Below are 20,222 nucleotides of genomic sequence, written 5' to 3' on the forward strand. Positions count from 1 at the left end.
TCAATGATTAATTCTTGAACATGAGAAATAAATATCAATGATACCCTCAACAACTTCCACGTCAACAACCAACATTTGAAACTGTTCATTGTGACGTGACAAACCTGTGTATTATTACTAATGCACTGAGCTGTGGGTACGTCTAAGAAAGCACTGTGCTGTATGAGCGCTTGAAATTATTGTGTGCTTGAAATTAGTGTAGCTGCTTGCCAAAACTCAAAATATGTGTACAAAGTGCTGCTAACTGACCATGGTACAATGCAATGTGTGTCAGTAGTATTACGTCAGCCTTACTCCCAAGTCTAAAGACTTGCTGTATCGGGATTAAACAATTTAAGAGGTTGTTTTATAGTTATACTGAAACTCAAAACCACACAAATTACTTCATTACATGAACATGAGAACATCTGGCGTATTTTAGGGGTTGTCACCAACAACGAGAAAGTTACAAGCACGAACCAAATAGAAGTTAGCAAACGTTTTTAGGAAGATTTATTTCTTATACTCACAAAGTGCATTTAAAAGAGGTGGAGATTAATTTCCCACTTCCCTGAAAACGTAACTGATAACAATGATATGGATACCAAGATGCCAACTGTCGAAAGTGTTTCATCTGCCACGTAATAATATTTCAGGAAATGAATAATGATCCTCAAGTAGCTGGTGGAAGTATTAGGAACAGCACTCACAGCGAATATGTAGGCTCTGAAACATATTACCTCGATCGAAGTGTACAGGCAAGCATACAGGGAAGCATTTTAGCACTAGCTTACCGCTTCTGACTACTCCTCAGAACTGGAAAGACCACACCACTCCGCGACAAAAGAAAGACATGCCATTTGCCCCTACTATTATCTCTGGTAACCTTCAAAACATGTTTGCTCCGTAGGTATGCAGCAAGATCGGATTATGTCATTAGACATCTACCCTACCTCTCTGACCGGCTTTGAGCCTTATTCACGTGTTTGTGAGTGTTAGAGCAACAACGCTGAGTACGTGTTTGCAGACTACACCGACATAGTCCTTTTGAATGGCGATGCTTATGGTAATGGAAGAGTTGCTCGTCGCCTTTCTCAAAATTGTCCTTCACAGTGTCCGACGCCGCTGCATACACTTTTCGCCACCATTAGCCAACTGCTTCGATAAAGGGAACCTTCGCTTTCAGCAGGCATAACTGAGGTTCTCCAAGGAGACGCTTCCCGCCCTAATTGGAGGAGGCCGTACTGCATCGCGTTGACGAGAACCAGTTAACGAAAACGTGATCAATTTATTTGCCTTTTAATGAGCGGAACTGTAAGACAAGTGATGTACTGGGTCACGCCTATTCAATTACTTGTGAAAGTGGTCGTGTTACCAACAAGTTTTCAAATGTTTGTAGCACAGAAACAATATGTTTCCGGACATGGGTTCCAATTCAGAACATTATCTACTCACTCCACTTTACAAGTACAAAAATTTTGCAACGGCAATTTCCGGACATCCTGTGTATCATCCACATATTCAGGTACAGAACAAAACATGTTATGCAACTTGTAGCCATTGCTCACCATACACACATCTTTCATTATCCCACTTCACTGAGAAATAGTTTTACAGAATGTTTCCTGTCAAAGAACACAGCAGAAAAAATATTCAAATAATTGTTTTACGTCCATACACAAAATGGCTGGGATGTGGACAAATGTTACATGCCGGTATAGTTGAAGTCTTTACTTAAAAGTAATCACCAGCGACCTGAGCACATCTGCCCCTCCGTTTCACGAGCCAAAGATTTCCCTATTGCCAGAATTTCTGTCCACCTCATAGTCCTCCAGTTCCTCCTCCAAGATGAAGCGAGTCCATTCTAGGCTTCCTTTCTTTCTTTTTTTTTTTTAAAAAAAAAGGACCAAACATGTGGAAGTCGCAAGGCGACATATCAGGGCTGTAGGGTGAATGGTCGAGCTGTTTCCATTCGAACTTGGTCATTTCACTTTGCGTGACGCTGGAGACATGTGGACGTGCATTATCCTGGAACAGAATCGCTCCCTCCATGAGCAGCCCAGGCCGTCTGTTTCTGATGGACTTGCGGAGCGTATGGAGTTATGGAGTTTCTTACAGCACACGTCATTGTTTTCTCCATGATCGAAGAATTATACGAATATCTGACCTTGAATGTTGAAAAAGACAGTGAGCATCGCCTTGCCAGTTGAATGCGACCACACACTGTGAGTGTGTATTTATTGTATATAGAGGGTGTCTCTTCTATGAGTCAAGAGGTGCATTATCTCTGGTGTTTGGGGATATATCTGCAATTTAGTTTTTGCAGTTTGTGCCTTTTATCAGCCCAGACAAATATCACTCGTTAGGTCTTTCAAGGGTCTCCCAGTGTCAACGGAAAAGGTCCGTTTGTTTTCCGTTATAAGCAAAATTATTTGTTAAGCGGCATTTTACGTGTCCATTCGACTGAGAAGCCCCAAATGAATCTGTTGCTATTAAAATCGAGAATCATGAGGCTCAACGACTTACAAGGACTAGGCCCCTTTAAGCAACACGATTTGTATTTGAACAATATATATATATATATATATATATATATATATATATATATATATATATATTTGGGTAATAGCACGGCCCCTTCTAAAAAAGACTTAAGGAAATTAAAGTTGATAAGTTGATTTGACATTACAACGATGAAAGCGTTCAAAATGGTGAATAAGACAGCTGCTGAATTAGAATAATAATGACCTTCAACCAATACAAGAAACAAGACCTTAACAATATTGGTCTTTATAAAATTTTTGACTTAATCAAATTTAAATAAACCAGCCAATTAAAATAATTAATGATTAGGAAACAATGCTGTACAATCACAATAAAGCCATGTGATGTTTAATTGACTCTTTTGTTAGAACATCTCAGGACTTTATTGCGACTGTGCAGCATTGGTTGCCAAAAACATAAAAATGATCGCAGGCCTCAGACGGGATTTTATGTCCTGTAATCATAAAATAATTAAAACAGTTTAGACAAATCTCTCCAAAACAACAGGCAGACCCGCCAACAGTTAACATCAGAAGATTTACAATAAAATTAGGACAAGATTACAATATGCATTAAAAATTAAAGGAAAACTTCTTGAGCGAAGCCAGTTAATCAAAGCATTCTTAGCCGACAGCAAAATTTCGTTTACAGTGTAAGTCAGATAACATAAGGTACACAGCTTGTGCACGGACAGCTAGGACTTGCGAGTGCAAACAAACAGCAAGCTCCGCTAGGAAATGCTCGAGAGCCGTGCACACAGCAGCAAGTAAGCCAGGACCACGCGGCTAGAAGTCGCCAACACGAAACACTCTCCCAGCAACTTAGTAAGTACTGTTAACAGCAAGAAAGATAAGTGACTAGTTATACTAAAAGTGAAGTTATGGTTTAAGCATGATTGCACCTATGAATCATTTTTAATAAGTTCATACGCCATATGAAAAAAGATTCTTTAAGAGAGAATTACAGAAAGGAAACTGTAATTTCTTTCAGGAAGGAATATAATAAACAATTCGCTCGGGCCTTACTATTAACCAGAGCTCACATGCTTAAAGGGGCTGGAAAATAGCGATAGGAGTTATTAACGATCACGATCAAATTACGGAAACGATGATCGCCAAAGGCAATAAATCATGAAGAAAGGTACGCCAGTATACATATTTTATCTAACGAACAGTCTCCATCTTGTTTAAATGATGAACTGAGAACTTTATTTCAGATATGGTAGACGTAGAACCTTTGTGACTAAAACTGAAAGACGCTATAAACTTCAGTGTCTAGATAAATGCATACCATGTAAAGTAATAAAATACGGTGAAGACTCACATCGATTTATCGTAGTTTTAAAAGAATGCTGCAAGGAACAGAGACCTCTACACTCTCCCCGAAAAAGAGACAACAAGGGAAAGGATAGAGAAAACTTATTAGCATCTTTACCATCCGTAAGAAAGGCCTTGTGACAATAATGTTCACACTCAGATCCTGGATAGATGTTTACTACAAAACACTGATAACTTCTGGGCATACGTAAGGTCAATAAACGGGGCCAAGACTTCCAGCCAGTCTCTCGTCTATCCATCTGGTACTGAAGAGAGAAGACAGAAAACAGAAATATTAAATATCGCCTCTAAAAATGTATTTACTCAGAACTTTTATACCACACCAGCGTCTGGCTGATATTAGCAGTCCGGCAATGAAAAACAAGAGAACAAGATGCCAGGCCGCTAAGGAATTACAGTTACGTTACACGTAGAATACACTGTGAAATTAGTTCATTTCATAGCTCATATTTCCAAGAACCTCTTCTCCAGCCAGATTTCAGAGTGTCAGGAAAGGTGTGAAGCCAGTACTGTTTACAAGAAGGGTAAAAAGTGCGGATACACGGAATCACAGATCAATATCACTTACGTTGGAGGACCATAGAGCACATTCTATATTCAAACTTTACGACGTGACTGGAGGAAAACAAGTCTATTTCAAAACATCAGAACAGATTCAAATACAATTCCGCCAGAGGTTAAATACAGCTTGCTTCCACCGTCCACGACAAATAAAGGTGAAACGGAAGATTGCGTCTTACTAGACTTGCGAAAGGCAAATACGCTCATGGGCTCGATGAGTATTTGACTAACAAAACTGTTTCGTTTTACTGCAGAGAGTTAGTTCCACAGGTAAAAATGTAATACCTTGTGTGCTTCAACATGGCGTAAAAGAAGTTCTAATCTTCTCAGAACAAATGGATCTAAGTACTATGGGACTTAATATGCGAGGTCATCAGTCCCCTAGACTTAGAACTACTTAAACCTAACTAAGCTAAGGACATCACACACATGCATGAGAGAGGCAGGATTCGAAGCTCCGACTGTAGCAGCAGCGTGGTTCCGGACCGAAGCGCCTAGAACCGCTGTGTCACTACGGCCGGCTTCTCAGTACACACAAGAGGTCTCAGACAGGACCAACAACACTAAAGCTTATTCACTGACGATGCTATTGTCTACACCAACTGATTTAGATTGGACGGTCGTAGGAGAATGCGAAAAGGACAAAATTTCCATTTATGGTAATGAACGATACATCTCTTTAAATGAGCCTAAGGAGAGCAATGAGAGAAGCGTTCAATGGTTTCGAAAGTAAGACGTTGTCAACTGACTTGAGTAAAAACCCTAAGAGATTTTGGTCGTATGCAAAATCAGTAAGTGGATCAAATCCATCTATTAATTCCCTCAGCGACCAAACCGGCCCTGAAACGGAAGATGCCAGAAAGAAGGCCGAAATACTGAATTCGGTCTTCAGAAGTTGTTTCACCGCGGAAGATCGGAACACTGTCCAGCCTTTCAATCGTTGTACTAACGTTCACGTGGCAGATACTGAGATAACCTATCGCGGAATTGCAAAGCAGCTACAATCACTTAGTAGTGGAAAGGCTTCATGACCAGATGAGTTACCTATAGGGTTCAATAAAGATTATGCAAAAGAAGTTGCTCCCCTTCCTGCATTTCTTTATCATAGATTGCTGAAGCAACGATAGGTACCTAACGAATGGAAAAAAGGGTAGGTCGTTCCCTGTTTTAAGAAAGGCGTAAGACACATTCATACTAGTATAGACATATATTGTTGCCGTCAGGTTGTTGTAGAATTATGGAACATGTTTTATGCTGAAGAATTATGGCGTTCTTGACAAATGAACATATCCTCTATAAAAATCAAGATGGGTTCAACAAAAAGAGATCCTGCAAAACTCAGCTCGCTCTGTTCCCCCATGAGATCCACAGCGCACTGGACAACGGCCCTCTGGTTGATGCTGTGTGCCTTGATTTCAGTAAGGCATTTGACACGGTCCCGCATTGCCGTTTAATGAAAAACAATACAGTCTTACGGAGTATCGGAACAGACTTGCGATTGGATTCAAGACTTTCATGCAGACAGAACTCAACATGTCGCACGTAATGAAACTAAATCGACAGTTGTAAAGGTAATATCCAGAGTACTACAGGGAAGTGTGATAGGACCGTTGCTGTTCACGATATATGATCTAATAGATAGCGTCGGATGCTCTTTGAGGCAATTGGCAGATGATGCAGCTGTTTATATCAAAGTAGCAACGCCAGAAGGTAGTAAGAATTTGCAGAACGACCCGCACAGAATTGATCAATGTTGCAGATCCTGCCAGTTGACCCTGAACGTAAATAAATGTAACATATTGCGCGAACTCACGTGGAATGAACATATAAAACATATGGTGGGAAAAGCAGACAGCAGACTCAGATTCATCGGAAGAAAAGGAAATGTAAGTTATCCACGAAAGAAGTGGCTTAGAAGGTGCTTGTTCGCCCCATTGTTAAGTATTGCTCATCTATTTGGGATCCCTGTCAGGTAGGACAGATAGAGGAGATAGAGAAGATCCAACGAAGAGCTGCGCGTTTCGTCACGGGATCGTTTAGCTGGCGATTTGATAAGCAAACCTCATTGATAGACGTTACATGACAGGCATTGTGCATCACGGAGAGATTGGCTATTGATGTTTTGGGATAGCACATTTCAGGAAGGGTCAGTCAACATATTACTTCCCCCTACAAACATTTCGCGTATTGATGACGAGGAGAAAATTCGAGATATTACAGCCAAACAGAGACTTACCGACAATGATTCTTCCCGTAGGAGGAATCTGATAGTGTTACCGAAAGTACCCTCCGCCACACAGCATTAGGTTGCTTGTGGAGTATGCTGTAGACGTAAATTAGATGTAAATGTGCCATAATATGGATAACAAGGAGCAAGAACCTAAAAATGCCTCTGAGCACTATGAGACTCAACATCTATGGTTATAAGTCCCCTAGAACTTAGAGCTACTTAAACCTAACTAACCTAAGGACATCACACACATCCATGCCCGAGGCAGGATTCGAACCTGCGACCGTTGCGGTCTCGCGGTTCCAGACTGGAGCGCCTAGATCCGCATGGCCACTTCGGCCGGCTTTGGAACAACAACCCAATAGTATACAAAGGTAGTGGTGAACACCTTGAAAGATCATTTATACAATCTAGTTACGTTAATGTGACCGCAGCTGACTTTCGAAGCCAACGTGCAGTAACTACTCACAGTCGGTAACTTGTGGCACTAGCAGTGGAATATATATAAAGCGTGCCAGGGAGGACGCAGTAAACAGCGCAGTAGTTGTCTTAATGCGGAAACTTCGGGTTTTCATTGGATTTCGGACCAAAAGAGGAAGTATTTCCGAAACGGCTAAGTTTGTAAACTGGTAGAGTGTCGGCGTGGTATATCGTGCAAAATAGCTATGTCCAAGGGGTACAGCTTCGCTACATAAAGTGACGTAGTCGATGGTGGGAAATCGGTAGGGTTGGTAGAGTTGGTATGGTAAGAAACAAAAATGTATATGTAAAAGAGGAAATGGTAGACTACGAATCCTCTGTGGTTTTTTGTTCATTTAATTGTTCGTTTTGAACATAATTAGAACCGTATATCTTTCAGTATTAGTCCATTGTGTATTTTATATCCGTACGGAATATAAATTGTATTTCATAAGTAATAAAAACTGGTTGATCTCGTAACTTATGCGCTTTTGTGTAACCAAAACATTACTGTTGATTCAAAAGTAAAAATATATAGTTACTGTTGTTATTTTGTACTCAGCAGAAAGTCCTTCATCGTGATCAATGACAAGAATTACATGTTACTTAAGTTAAGCACCGGTACACTAGTCCGCAACGGTGGACAAGAGATGACAGTGAGAAGACGTCAGCCAATTGCACGCTGAGCGACCCCTCTCCAGGACAACAACGCGACAGCATCGGTCCCTATGTGGAGAAGACCTAAGCGCAGCGACCGACAGGTGATGCCCTAGTTGAACAGCAGCTTCTGGACTAGCGACTTGGATAGAAGCGCCAATACTAGTTACTTCACCTGTACTTTCTATGAACTGTGATTTTTTTAACTAAAGAATATTCATTATTTAGGAAGTCGGCCTTTGCTTGCGACGCATTTGTGTAATTTTCAAAGTTAAGTATTGTCTCTTTTCATTTTGTAATAAAACTAATTAATACAATTTTTTTGAATGTTTTGTCAAGGCTTCCTAGACACCCCATATTTGACGACAAGGCAGGACATAATACAGGGTGTTTCAGATAGAATATACATATTACAAAGCATTATTTTGTCCAAACTATTTATCGCTGCTCCTTGCCTCCACTGCTGGAGAAGCGAATATATAGTCTAGTTTATTTTGCAAAAACAGACATAGTATCTGATGGGATAACCGCAATCAATGGTTTTTTCCAATGTTATTTATAACTCTTCTTGGCTGTAAAAAATGTTTATTCACATGACCGGTTTCCGTTCCTCTTGAACCATCTTCATATCTGCAATTTCGGTTACAGGAGTAACCCGTCCATGCGCAGCAACCTGCACATGTGACGGAGCATGTGAACGTCTCTATCTATGGACGGGTTACTCCTGTAACCGAAATTGCAGATCTGAAGATGGTTCTATAGGAACCGAAACAGATCTTGTGAATAAACATTTTTTTGCAGTCAAGACGGATTATAAATAACATTGGTCTAGTTTATATTAATAGCCGCTAGATGTCAGTTGTCTTCTGTTATGCTTGGTAACCGTCATATGCTTAAAATGCTACTTCGCAGCAGAAATCACTTTGTGTTCTCGAGTTTGCGAAGAGCAATTCCGTAATTACAGTGCAAAGACGTTTCAGGTTCAGCTACCAAATAGATGCTCCGAATGGGTGGAACATTAACAGATTTTTATCGACAGTTTTAGATATAGAATCCGTACTGCCATAACGTCAGTGACGAAGGTCATACTTGCCCGAGTATGGGAGGAATTTGAATATCGATGTGATGTTATTCGTTTCGCTGATGGACGGCATATTTAACTTCTGTAATCTAAACTTGAGAGGTTCGTAAATATGTGTGTAAGGTTTCATATTCGTACGTCTTAAAGTTTAATAAATGTATTCACTGGAAATATATATCATCTTTTTGAAACATTATGTGTTACTATTGATAAATGCGGGAGATGTTTATGGATAAGAGAAGTGTTGAAGCCAGGTTTGATATAGATTTGTTTTGTAGGTTTTTTATTTTACTTTTTTGTTGAGTAAATTGCATTTTCTAGCGCTAAAATATATATCTATATTGTTCTTTTATTTTTACTACAACAACCGCTCTTTCGAGTTACAAATTAACAATTTCCGAATAAAAATTGAGTTAAACATGGAAAAATTCAGTTTTCAGAATGAAATTTTGAGATTCCACTCTATATGAGCTGAACCTGAAACTTAGAGGCTTATTAAAAACTGTGCTGGACCGATACTCGAACACCTTTCCCTTTTGTGGGCATGTGCTCTACCGACTGAGCTGTCCTAGCAAGACTGACAACAGATCCACATAGCTATTGTTAATCCTGTAGCCCAGTTCTTATCTTCCGAACTTCACAGAAGTTCTCCAGCGAGGTTGGCAAAGGTCTCGAGTTCGAATCTCGGTCCGGGACACATTTGTAATCTGTCAGGAAGTTTCATGTCAGCACACATTCCGTTGCAGAGTGCAAATATCATTCTGGAATCATCCCCCAGGTTGTGACTAAGTCGTATCAACGCAATTTCCTTTCGTCCAAGAGTGCTAGTATTGCAAATTTCGCTGGAGAGTTTCTACGCAGTTTGGAAGATAGGACATGAGGTATTGGTGGAAGTAAATCTATGAAGAGAGGCCATGATTCGTGCTTGGTTATCAGACAGCCTTCGGCGGTGCTACGACGCAGACTTCGGTTCCGCACCTAGGCGCAGCTATCGGTGTTTGCCTTTAGCGCGGCCGTAACAGAGTGCCATTGTTTACCTAACGATACACCATGGAATACAACTAATGCAAAGCGACATTGACATTCACTTTTTGCACCAATTTTCCTTAAATGATTCCTGCGCGACTAACGGAAGATACCCCCAAAAACATCATAAGGATCTATCTTTCCATAGTTAGTAGTTCTGAGTATCTGAAAATGATTGACGACCCGGAATGTGACAAAATTATTCGAGATGCCCGCCATTGATTACGTTTCTGTCACTCCTTCAGCGACATAGGACCTTTTACCGTTGACCATTCTGGTCTGGGTGTCAGAACGATCAGAGTGTTTGAACTACCATTCGTACGCCCTGCGTCGTTGTGAGTGCTTCTTCTTCTGTCCACACGTGGTATAGTCTTCACACTGTTTGATTCCCGGGGCATCAGTCTCGTCAACACGACTTCAACGAACTACGTTTTCCTTTTCTTTATGAGTCATCTGTTTTCTGACAGATTTTATGCGGCCCTCCATGAATTTGTCACCTGTGCCACGCCCTACATCTCGGATTAGCACTTTCAAACAACGTCCTCAGTTATTTTCTCTATGTATTCCAACCTCTGTCTTCCTCCACAATTTTTACCCGCTGCAGCACCCTCTAGTACCATCGAAGTTATTCACTGATGTCATGACTGCTGTCCTGCCATTCCGTCCCTTCTTCTTCTCAATTTGTTTCCATACGTTCCTTCCTCTCCGATTCTGCGAAAAACCTCCTCCTTCCTTACATTATCAGTCCACATAATTTTCAACATTCTTCTGTAGCACCACATCTCTTAGGCTTCTAGTCTCTTCTGTTCCAGTTTTCTTACAGTCTATGTTTCACTGCCATACAATTCTGTGCCCCAAACGTACATTCCAGAAAATTCTTGCTCAACCTTCGGTCTATATTTGATACTAATAGACTTCCCTCGGCCAAGAATATCCTATCTGCCAGTAATAGTCTGCCTTTTATGTCCTCCTTGCTCCGTCCATCATGGATTATTTTGCTGTCAAGGTGGTAGAAACGCTTAACTTCATCGGCTTCGTGATCACCAATCTCGGATTTTAGTTTCTCACTGTTCTCATTTCTACTACTTCTCATTACTTTCGTCTTTCTCCCATTTACTCTCAATCCATATTCTGTACTCATTAGACAGTTCATTCCTTTCAGAAGATGTCGTACTTCTTCTTCACTTTCACTCAGGGCAGCAGTGTCATCAGAAATCGTATCACTGATATCCTTTCACCTTGAATTTTAATCCCACAACTGAACTTTTCTTTTATTTTCATCATTGCTTCGTCGATGTACAGATTGAACAGGAGGAAAGAAAGACTACAGCCCTGTCTTACGCTATTTTTAATCCGAGCACATCGTTCGTGGTCTTCCACTCTTATTATTTCCTCTTGGTTCTTCTACATATTGTATATTACCCGTCTTTCCCCGTAGCTTACCCAATTTTTTATCAGAATTTCGAACATCCTGCACTCTGGGACATTTTCGTACATTTTTTCCAAGTCGACAAATCCTATTAACGTGTATTCATTTTTCAGTAGTCTCGCTTCCATTAACAATCGAAACGTCAGTAATGCCTCTCTGATGGTGTTGCCTTTTCTGAAGCCTAACTGATCGCCTTCTAACACATCCTCAGTTTTTTTCCATTGTCAGCAACTTGGATGCGTGAGCTGTTAAGCTGATTGTGCGACAATAGTCGCACTTGTCAGCTCTTGCAGTCTTTGGAACTGCGTGGATGATATTTTTCGGAAAGTCAGATGGTACGTCGCCAGACTCATACATTCTACACACAACGTGAGTAGTTGTTTTGTTCCCACTTACCCATATGATTTTAGAAATTCTGATGGTACGTATCCATCCCTTCTGCCTTATTTGATCTTAAGTCCTCCATAGCTCATTTAAATTCCAATTGTAATACTGGATCCCCTATCTCTTATAAATCGACTCCTGTTTCTCCCTCTGTCACATCAGACAGCTTCTCCCCCTCATGGAGGCCTTCAGTGTACCCTTTCCATCCTTTCGCTCTCTCCTCTTCATTTAACAGTACTATTCCCAGCGCTCTTTTAATATTACCGCCCTTGCTTTTAGTTTCAATGAAGTTTCTTTTGGTTTTTTCTATATGTTGGGTCAGTCTTTCCGACTATCATTTCTTTTTCGATTTCTGCATATTTTTCATGCAGCCATTTCTTCTCAGCTTCCCTACACTTCCTATTTATTTCATTCCTGAACGACTTGTATTTCTCTATCCTGAATTTCCCTGAATCTTTTTGTACTTCCTTCTTTCATCAATCAACTGAAGCATTTCTTCTGTTATCCATGATTAAAATCGAAGCTACTTTCTTTACACCGACAGTCTTCTTTCAAAATTCTTTGATTGCCCTTTTCTGAGATACCCATTTCTTTTCAACTGAATTGCCTACTGAGATTTTCCTTTTCGCAGTATCTATAGCCTCAGAGCGCTTCAAGCGTACCTCTTCAATTCTTAGTACTTCCGTAAGCCACTTCATTTGGCACTGATTCTTCCTGGGTTGTCTCTTCGTCACTAGCATTTTGTGATCTGAGCCTTTATCTTCCCCTGGGTAAACCGTACAACCCAATATCTGATTTCTGAATCTCTGTCTGACCATGATCTAATCTAACTGAAATCTTCTCTTGTCTCCCTCCCTTTTCCAAGTATGTCGCCATTTGATTCTTAAATAGGGTATTCGCTATTATTAGATGAAATTTATTGCAGAAAATTCGTCTTTCTTCTCTCTCATTCCTTGTCCCAAGCCCATATTCTCACGTAACCCTTTCTTCTACTCCTTTCCTCACAACGCATTCCAATCCCCAATAACTATTAGATTTTCATCCCCCTTTACGTACCGAATTATCCTTTCCATGTCCTCATGTACTTTTTCTATCTCTATAACTTCGGTTTGCGACGGCGGCATGTATAGCTGAACTATCGTTGTCGGTGTTGCTTTGCTGTCGCTTCTAATAAGAACAACTCTATCACTGATCTGTTCTCAGTAACACACTCTCTGCCCTATCTTCCTATTCATAACTAATCCTACTCCAGTTATACCATTTTCTGGTACTGTTGATATTACCCTGTACTTATTTGACGATAAATCCTTTGTCTTCCTTCAGTTTCACTACACTGACGCCCACTGTATCTAGATTGAACCATTTCATTTTCATTTTCAGATTTTCTAGCTTCCCTACCACGCTCGAACATATGACATTCCACAATACGACTCGTATAATGTTATCCTTTTGCTGGTTATTCAGTCTTTTTCTCATGGCCACCTCTCTGTAGCTGACCCCTCCAGAAATTCCAAATGTGGGACTATCCCGAAATTTTTTGCCAATGGAGATATCATCACGACACTTGTGAATTGCAGGCCACATGTACTGCGGATACGCATTACATATCTTTAATGCAGAGGTTTCCATTGCCTTGTGCATCCTCATGCCATTGATCGTTGGTGATTCATCCGCCTTTAGGGGCAGTTTCCCACCCCAAGAGCAACAGAGTTCTCTGTACCTCTGTCTGCTTCTCCGCCCTCTTTGACAAGGCCGTTGGCTGAATGAGGGTTGACTTCTTACGCCGGAAGTGTTCGGCCACCACTGCTGGTAATTTTTGTTAAAATTTAAGCAGTCGCATGCATTGAACCCGTGACCGAGGACGGTTTGATTACTACTCAAAGACTCTACTCCTAGACCACGGGAGCAGTATAGCGCCAGTATTTGCTGGGCCGTACGTCCGTTACGTTGTAGGAAGCGATTTGACTGTGTCCTCCATCCCAAGGACCAGACTCCTGGCTAATCAACATGCGGACTCGATCGGATTTATGCTTCTGCCATCCTTCAGGTGGGTTTCCTCCGTGGAGATGTGGCTTTTGGCCTTTCCCGACCATCGTGCATTCACCTGCGCTTTACTCCTGTCGCCACATCCCATTTGACGCAGTACATGTATCTAGAATCTCAATACCTTTCGTCTTCATGACCCGGTTTGTATGACCGAGTTTGTCGACGACGCATTGCTGCCACATGGACGTCCTGCGAGAAACGTCTTCCTCGGTACTTACGACGTGTGTGAAGCCGGCAATCAAGAGGGAGTTTATCAAAAGTGGCAGAGACGCGGAGCTGTGCCACTGGGATACTAAGAAATACTAGTACACTATCCACTCATCGTTCTTCTGTGTCGCCAACACCAGCGTATCAAAGTAAAACTTTTAGTCCCTTCTACGCAACAATGTACGAGGCGCGGTGGTGCAGCCTCGGTGTCGAGAATCACTGATGAGGAGCCTCCATCCATTCTTGACGTCCATCATCGACGATATTTCTTCGTCACCAGCACAACTACTCAGACTGAAAACCGTGTCAACACTCAAGCGGTGGTCGTCTCAGCCTTTGCTGATAATTACTGCCGTTTCTGCTGTGAAGAACCGACGGCGGCGCCGGTTTCAGAAGATGTTCACCCCCTCCTTACCCACACCCTAAAAATACGGAGGCTTCATCCATGGTGATAGCGATAACGGCGGGCGAGATGTTGGACGTGATCGCCATAGGTGCATCGAACAAATCCCCTAACATTTTAGAAGAAACATGACGTGGCCTAATAACCCAGAAGATTTTAACTTCAAATCGCCTAACCTTGGCTGTCTCTCAGTTGACTTTTGATGTTTCCACGTTGGTCCTAGCTGTACAGTCCTTCCTTACCCACGTCAACATACTTTGTCAACGGCATTCTAACACCAACGACAAAACCGACAGAGCAAATGCACATCACCAACTCTCGCCGCCTCATGAGGATTATAAAATCTCGATAGATTTTCGCAGCGCGGAGTAACCGTGTGGTCTGAGGAGCCCTGCCACAGTTCGCGTGGCTCCCCCCTTTGGAGGTTTGAGTCTTTCCTTGGGCATAGGTGTGTGTGTTGTCCTTAGCGTAAGTTAGTTTAAGTTAGATTAAGTTGTGTAAGCCTAGGGACCGATGACCTCAGCAGTTTAGTCTCATAGAAATTAGCATAAATTTATAAAATTTCGATAGGTTTCAACAGCGCCTTCGACCGGGTCCGATACCAGTTTCTACTCTCGGTGGCGGTCCAGAATTCGTTCAGTCAGGGATGCCCTCTGTCTACTACTTTGTATGCAGTCGCCCTCGAGCCTGTTATCGAAGGTTTCCTACACTGTCGCACAGGATAGAAGTTGCAAAGCCACACTTTCACTGTCTGGCCTATGTGGACGACGTCCTACTTCTCGCACGCTCTCCCACAAAAATACACCATGCCACAACATCGATCCAACAGTATGGACAATCATCGGGTAGTCACCTCAACATTACCAAATCCATGATCACGAGGTCGAATGTGAGCTCAAGATGACGGGCCGCTAGTACTGTCCACTGTGACAATGCTCTGTTATCGTGTATCGACTTTACGGTCTCCACCCAGCGTGCGGCAGCGGAAAGAATACCACTCAGTCCACGATAAGAAGATTGTAGCACTGCATTGATACCAACGGTAATCACTTCGAACTTAATCTGTAAACGGACGTTTATGCCACCTTTTTTGCCTTTATTTATGTGAAATGTCAACATGAAACCCAGTCAAAGTACCTAATGACAGTTTCGGTGAGAACAACGGAAGAAAAATTTCGACAGAAGAAATTAAAGGTCCAGAAATAATGGACGACAATATATTTCTTCGCGACATATGGTAAATCCTGTCTTGTCCGAATGGCTAAATCATTTCAAATCGAATTCAAAGATCGATTCGAAATTGCCTCAATTGCTTTCGGCGAACGGGAGGACGATGTCACACGTTAGGATGACTATCAATGAAACAGTGATCCACACCCACAGTGAACAATAAATCGACAAAAAGTAATTTTCGCCTGGTAGATATCGTGTTACCCACTATTTAGAATCACTATTGGATATTCTCAGGCGGGACGTTTCCATAAATATAACGATGATGTAAGCATTCTTCTGTTTCTATGGTTTCTACATCTACATAGATACTCTGCAAGCTGCAGTATGGTGCATGGCAGAGGGTACCCTGTACCACTATTCTTCTTTTCCTTTCCTGTTACACTTGTAAATAGAGCGAGGAAAAACGACTGTCTGTGTGCCTCCGTATGAGCCCTAATTCCCCGAATTTATATTTCTGGTCCTTAGGCGCAATGTAAAGTTGGCGACATTAGAATCGTCTGGAGGTCAGTTTCAGATGCTGGTTCTTGAAATTTTCTGGAAAAGAATGTAGCGTCCCCACGAGGGTTTCCCATTTGAATTCCGTAAGCACTTCAGTAACACTTGTTCAGACGTACCGGTAACAAACCTAGCGGCCCACCTCTGAATTGCTTCGATGTCTTCCTTCAGTCCGACTAGGTACGGATCTTACGGACTAGAGCAGTACCAGCGTACTGCATGCGGTCTTCCGTACAGGTGAACCACTCTTTCCTAAAATTCTACCTATTAACCAAAGCCGACCGTTCCATTTCGTAGCCAACGTTACGCCCACATATTTAAAAGGCTTGACTGTGAGAAGCAGGACACTAGTAGTAACGTATCCGAGCGTTACAGGTTTGTTCTCCCCACTCATCCGCATTAACTTAGATTTTTCAACATTTACAGCTAGCTGCCATTCATCACAGTAACTGTAAGTCCTGTCTAGTTCATTTTGTGTCTTTACAAAAACAGACATAACGTCTTATGGGATAACAGCAATCAGTGATTTTGTAATGTTACTTAAAAACCGTCTTGGTAGTAAATTTTTTATTCATATGTCCGGTTTCGGTTCATTCAGAATGTGAAAATTGCTGGATTTGGACGGGTTACTCCTGTAACTGAAATATCAGATCTGAAGATGGTTCTGAATGAACCGAAACCGGTCATATAAAAAAATTTGCAATCAAGACGGTTTTTAAGTAACATTTTGTGTCTTTCTACAAGTCATTCAACTTTGGCACATTACCGTACACCACAACATCATCAGCAAACACTCACAGATTGCTGCCCACGCTGTCCGCAAAATTATTCACGTATGTAGAGAACAACAGCGAACCGCTCACACTTCCCTGGGGCACTCCTGCCGATAACCTTGTCTCTGATGAACACTCGCCCTCGACGATGACATAATGAGTTCCATAACTTAAGAAGCCTTCGACCCACTCACATATCTGTGAACTTATTCTATATGTTCGTTCCGTCGTTAACAGCCTGCAAAAGGACTCCGTGTCAAATGCTTTCCTGTAATATGGAGTTCACCAGTTGCCCTTCATCCACAGTTCATAGTATACCATGTGAGAAACGGACAAACCGAGCTTCACACGAGCTATGCTTTCTAGAACCATGCGGATGTGTGGACATAAGCTTACAAGTTTAATATATTCAAACTGAGAATGTGTTCAAGGATTCTGCAGGAAACCCAAGTTGGGGATATTGGTCTGTAATTTCACCCTTCTTATAGACTGGAGTCACCTGCGCTTTTTACCATTCACTCGGGACTTCGTGCTAGGCGAGAGATACACGATAAATGCTGGAAAGTTAATGGCCAATGTCCTAGAGCACTCTTTGTAACACTGAATTGGGATTCCATCCGGACCTGGTGATTTAACTGTTTCAAATCTCTGAGCTGTCGTCCATACGGGAGTCCGTCCAATGGTCAAACGACGGTATGTTTTTGCACGATTCCACCGTGTGAACGATTTTTGAGCTTGATATCGGCTTTCCTTTTGCTGTCTTCAGCAGCCATACCAGACTGATCAATAAGGGACTGAATGGAAGCCATAGACCCTCTTATCCATTTTAAATTATTTTTTTTCTGAGTCGTCAGTCTTCTAACTGTTTTGATGCTGCCCACCAAGAAATCCTCTCCTCCGCCAACCTCTTCATTTCAGAGTAGCAAGTATTTGCGATTTTTGATACGACCAGACATTCCTCGGGTTCTCTGCCAGATCTTTTGCTAAGGGGTGACGCTGGTAGTTGAATGCTTCTCACATAGACATTTTGACCTTTTGATAGATGCACGAATCTCTACTAACCTTCACTTGTCGTCATTTGTGCAGTCACTTTGAACCGAGAGTTCAACAGCCTGTGCTTCACCAGCACCTTCCGAATTGCTTTGTTAAACTATGGTGGATCATTTCCATCCTGTATCCACTTACTGGGCATATTATTCTCCAACCCATGATTTACAGTCTGCTTAGTTTCATTTGCATGTGTTACTCAATCATCATTCTGCCTAATATCATACAACCTGATTGGCGCCGATAGAATGAAACATAAGACATAGAATCTAATCACTATTGTGTTTCTATTGCGTTAAGGATTTTAATGTTCTCTGTATCCGGCCGTGGCGGCCGTGCGTTTCTAGCGCTTCCGTCCGGAACTGCTACGGTCATAGGTTCGAATCCTGCCTCAGGCATGGATGTGTGTGACGTCCTTAGGTTAGTTAGGTTTAAGTAGTTCTAAGTTCTAGGGGACTGCTGACCTCAGAAGATAAGTCCCATAGTGCTCAAAGCCATTTGTTCTCTATATTTCAGTGGTTATTGCATTCAGTAAATTACGAATGAATAGGGGCGATCTGCATGGCTTTAGGCACAAAATTGTCACTAAAGGTGTATAGGTTGAGAACATGTGAAGTACATGACAAAAATCACAGAGGTTTGAGTTGCTTTGTCGAATATATGTTGTAAAATAGTGATGAGTACCATTAAAGGGTAGAACGGAATATAGCACAAAATTCGATCATAAACAAGGTTGGTTGTGAACAAAAGATGGAGTAAATCTCAACAAATTTCTTAACTGCAGATTTTATTTTTGTAGTTACAAAAAGTATGGAATGATTTGTGAATGACATTGTGTGTTGTTAGAGATGTTGGTGTCAGCTGCTGATGTTAATGGCTGTATTTCCCGTAGCCTCCGTAGCCTCCAGAGATACCCCCAGCGTAGCCACCGCCATAGCCACCACCGTAGCCACCGCCGATGGCACCGCCGATGGCTCCTCCGTAGCCTCCACCGTAGCCTCCTCCAATGCCGCCGCCGTAGCCGCCTCCGAGACCTCCGCCGACACCAGCTCCGCCTCCTACGACGACAGGTACCGGCTGGTTGACGACGACGGGCTGTGGTACTGGTACGGGGACTGGGCTAGGGACACTCACGGGTACTGGGACTGGCCTCTGCACGGGGACAGGGTACGGCTGTGGGACGGGCACCGGTACCGGCCTGTTGACTGGCACCGTGACAGGAACCCTGACTGGTACTGGGACAGTACGCTGCACTGGTACTGGGTACGGGACGGGGACCTGCTTGGTGATGGCGATGTTGGTGACTCGAGCGCCTCCAACACCAGAGGCGATGCCGCCTCCATAGCCACCACCATAGCCGCCTCCAAAGCCGCCTCCAAAACCACCAGCATAGCCAGCTCCGTATCCACCACTGATCCCGCCGTTGCTGTAGCTGCTGGCGCCGATGCCGTGGTCGATAGTCGATCCGTACCCACCGCCGCCATAGCTACCCAGGGAGCCAATCAGCCCACGCTTTTCCACTTGCTTCTCCTCGGCCAGAGCCAGTCCGAACAGCAACACACAGACCTGAAAAAGTTTTCTTGGTATGGAATGTGTACCGTGTTTGCTGTAAGGTTACGATTGACAGCACGTCTCACAGAAGACTGCTCACGGTGCAGACGTTAACAGTTTATAAATATTATGCCAGCCTTCCAGGATATAAGAAACACTGAAAATTTCATGCACTCTGAATATGGAGAACAAGATTTAGAAAGCAGAAAAAGAATACCGAGGATCTTTTAGATCAGTGTAACTTTTGGTAAGAAAGGGGTATCCAGAGAGGCATTTTTGACTTTGTGCTTGATAATAGATGCAAAAGTTACGAAAAATATATCCATCTGATTTGACAACTTAGAGGAAGGGTTCGACAATGCAGTATTGTGCATGCTGTTCGAAAATTTTAAATGTGCGGTGAACTATAGGTAAAGGTGAGATAAGAGAGAATAGTATTGCTGGAAGAAAAAGAGCGAAATTCCCGGATTAATAGGGTGTAAGACAGATATAGAATCTTTTTTTTTTGGTCATCAGTCTACTGACTGGTTTGATGCGGCCCGCCACGAATTCCTTTCCTGTGCTAACCTCTTCATCTCAGAGTAGCACTTGCAACCTACGTCCTTAAGTATTTACTTGACGTATTCCAATATCTGTCTTCATCTACAGTTTTTGCCCTCTACAGCTCCCTCTAGTACCATGGAAGTCATTCCCTCATGTCTTAGCAGATGTCCTATCATCCTGTCCCTTCTCCTTATCAGTGTTTTCCACATATTCCTTTCCTCTCCGATTCTGCGAAGA

At 42.3% G+C, this 20,222-nt stretch overlaps 1 protein-coding gene across 1 annotated transcript in view; it reads right to left on the reverse strand.

Annotated features, from left to right (window-relative positions):
• Positions 1-20,222, reverse strand: part of LOC126335667 (elastin-like) — a 98,663-nt gene that overhangs the window by 49,293 nt on the left and 29,148 nt on the right. The window contains exon 4 of the mRNA XM_049999123.1: positions 18,806-19,457. Coding sequence (XP_049855080.1) covers positions 18,806-19,457 — 652 coding nt within the window. The remainder of the gene's footprint in view (positions 1-18,805; positions 19,458-20,222) is intronic.

The sequence above is a fragment of the Schistocerca gregaria genome, chromosome 2 (assembly GCF_023897955.1).
Source record: "Schistocerca gregaria isolate iqSchGreg1 chromosome 2, iqSchGreg1.2, whole genome shotgun sequence".
Taxonomy (NCBI): domain Eukaryota; kingdom Metazoa; phylum Arthropoda; class Insecta; order Orthoptera; family Acrididae; genus Schistocerca; species Schistocerca gregaria.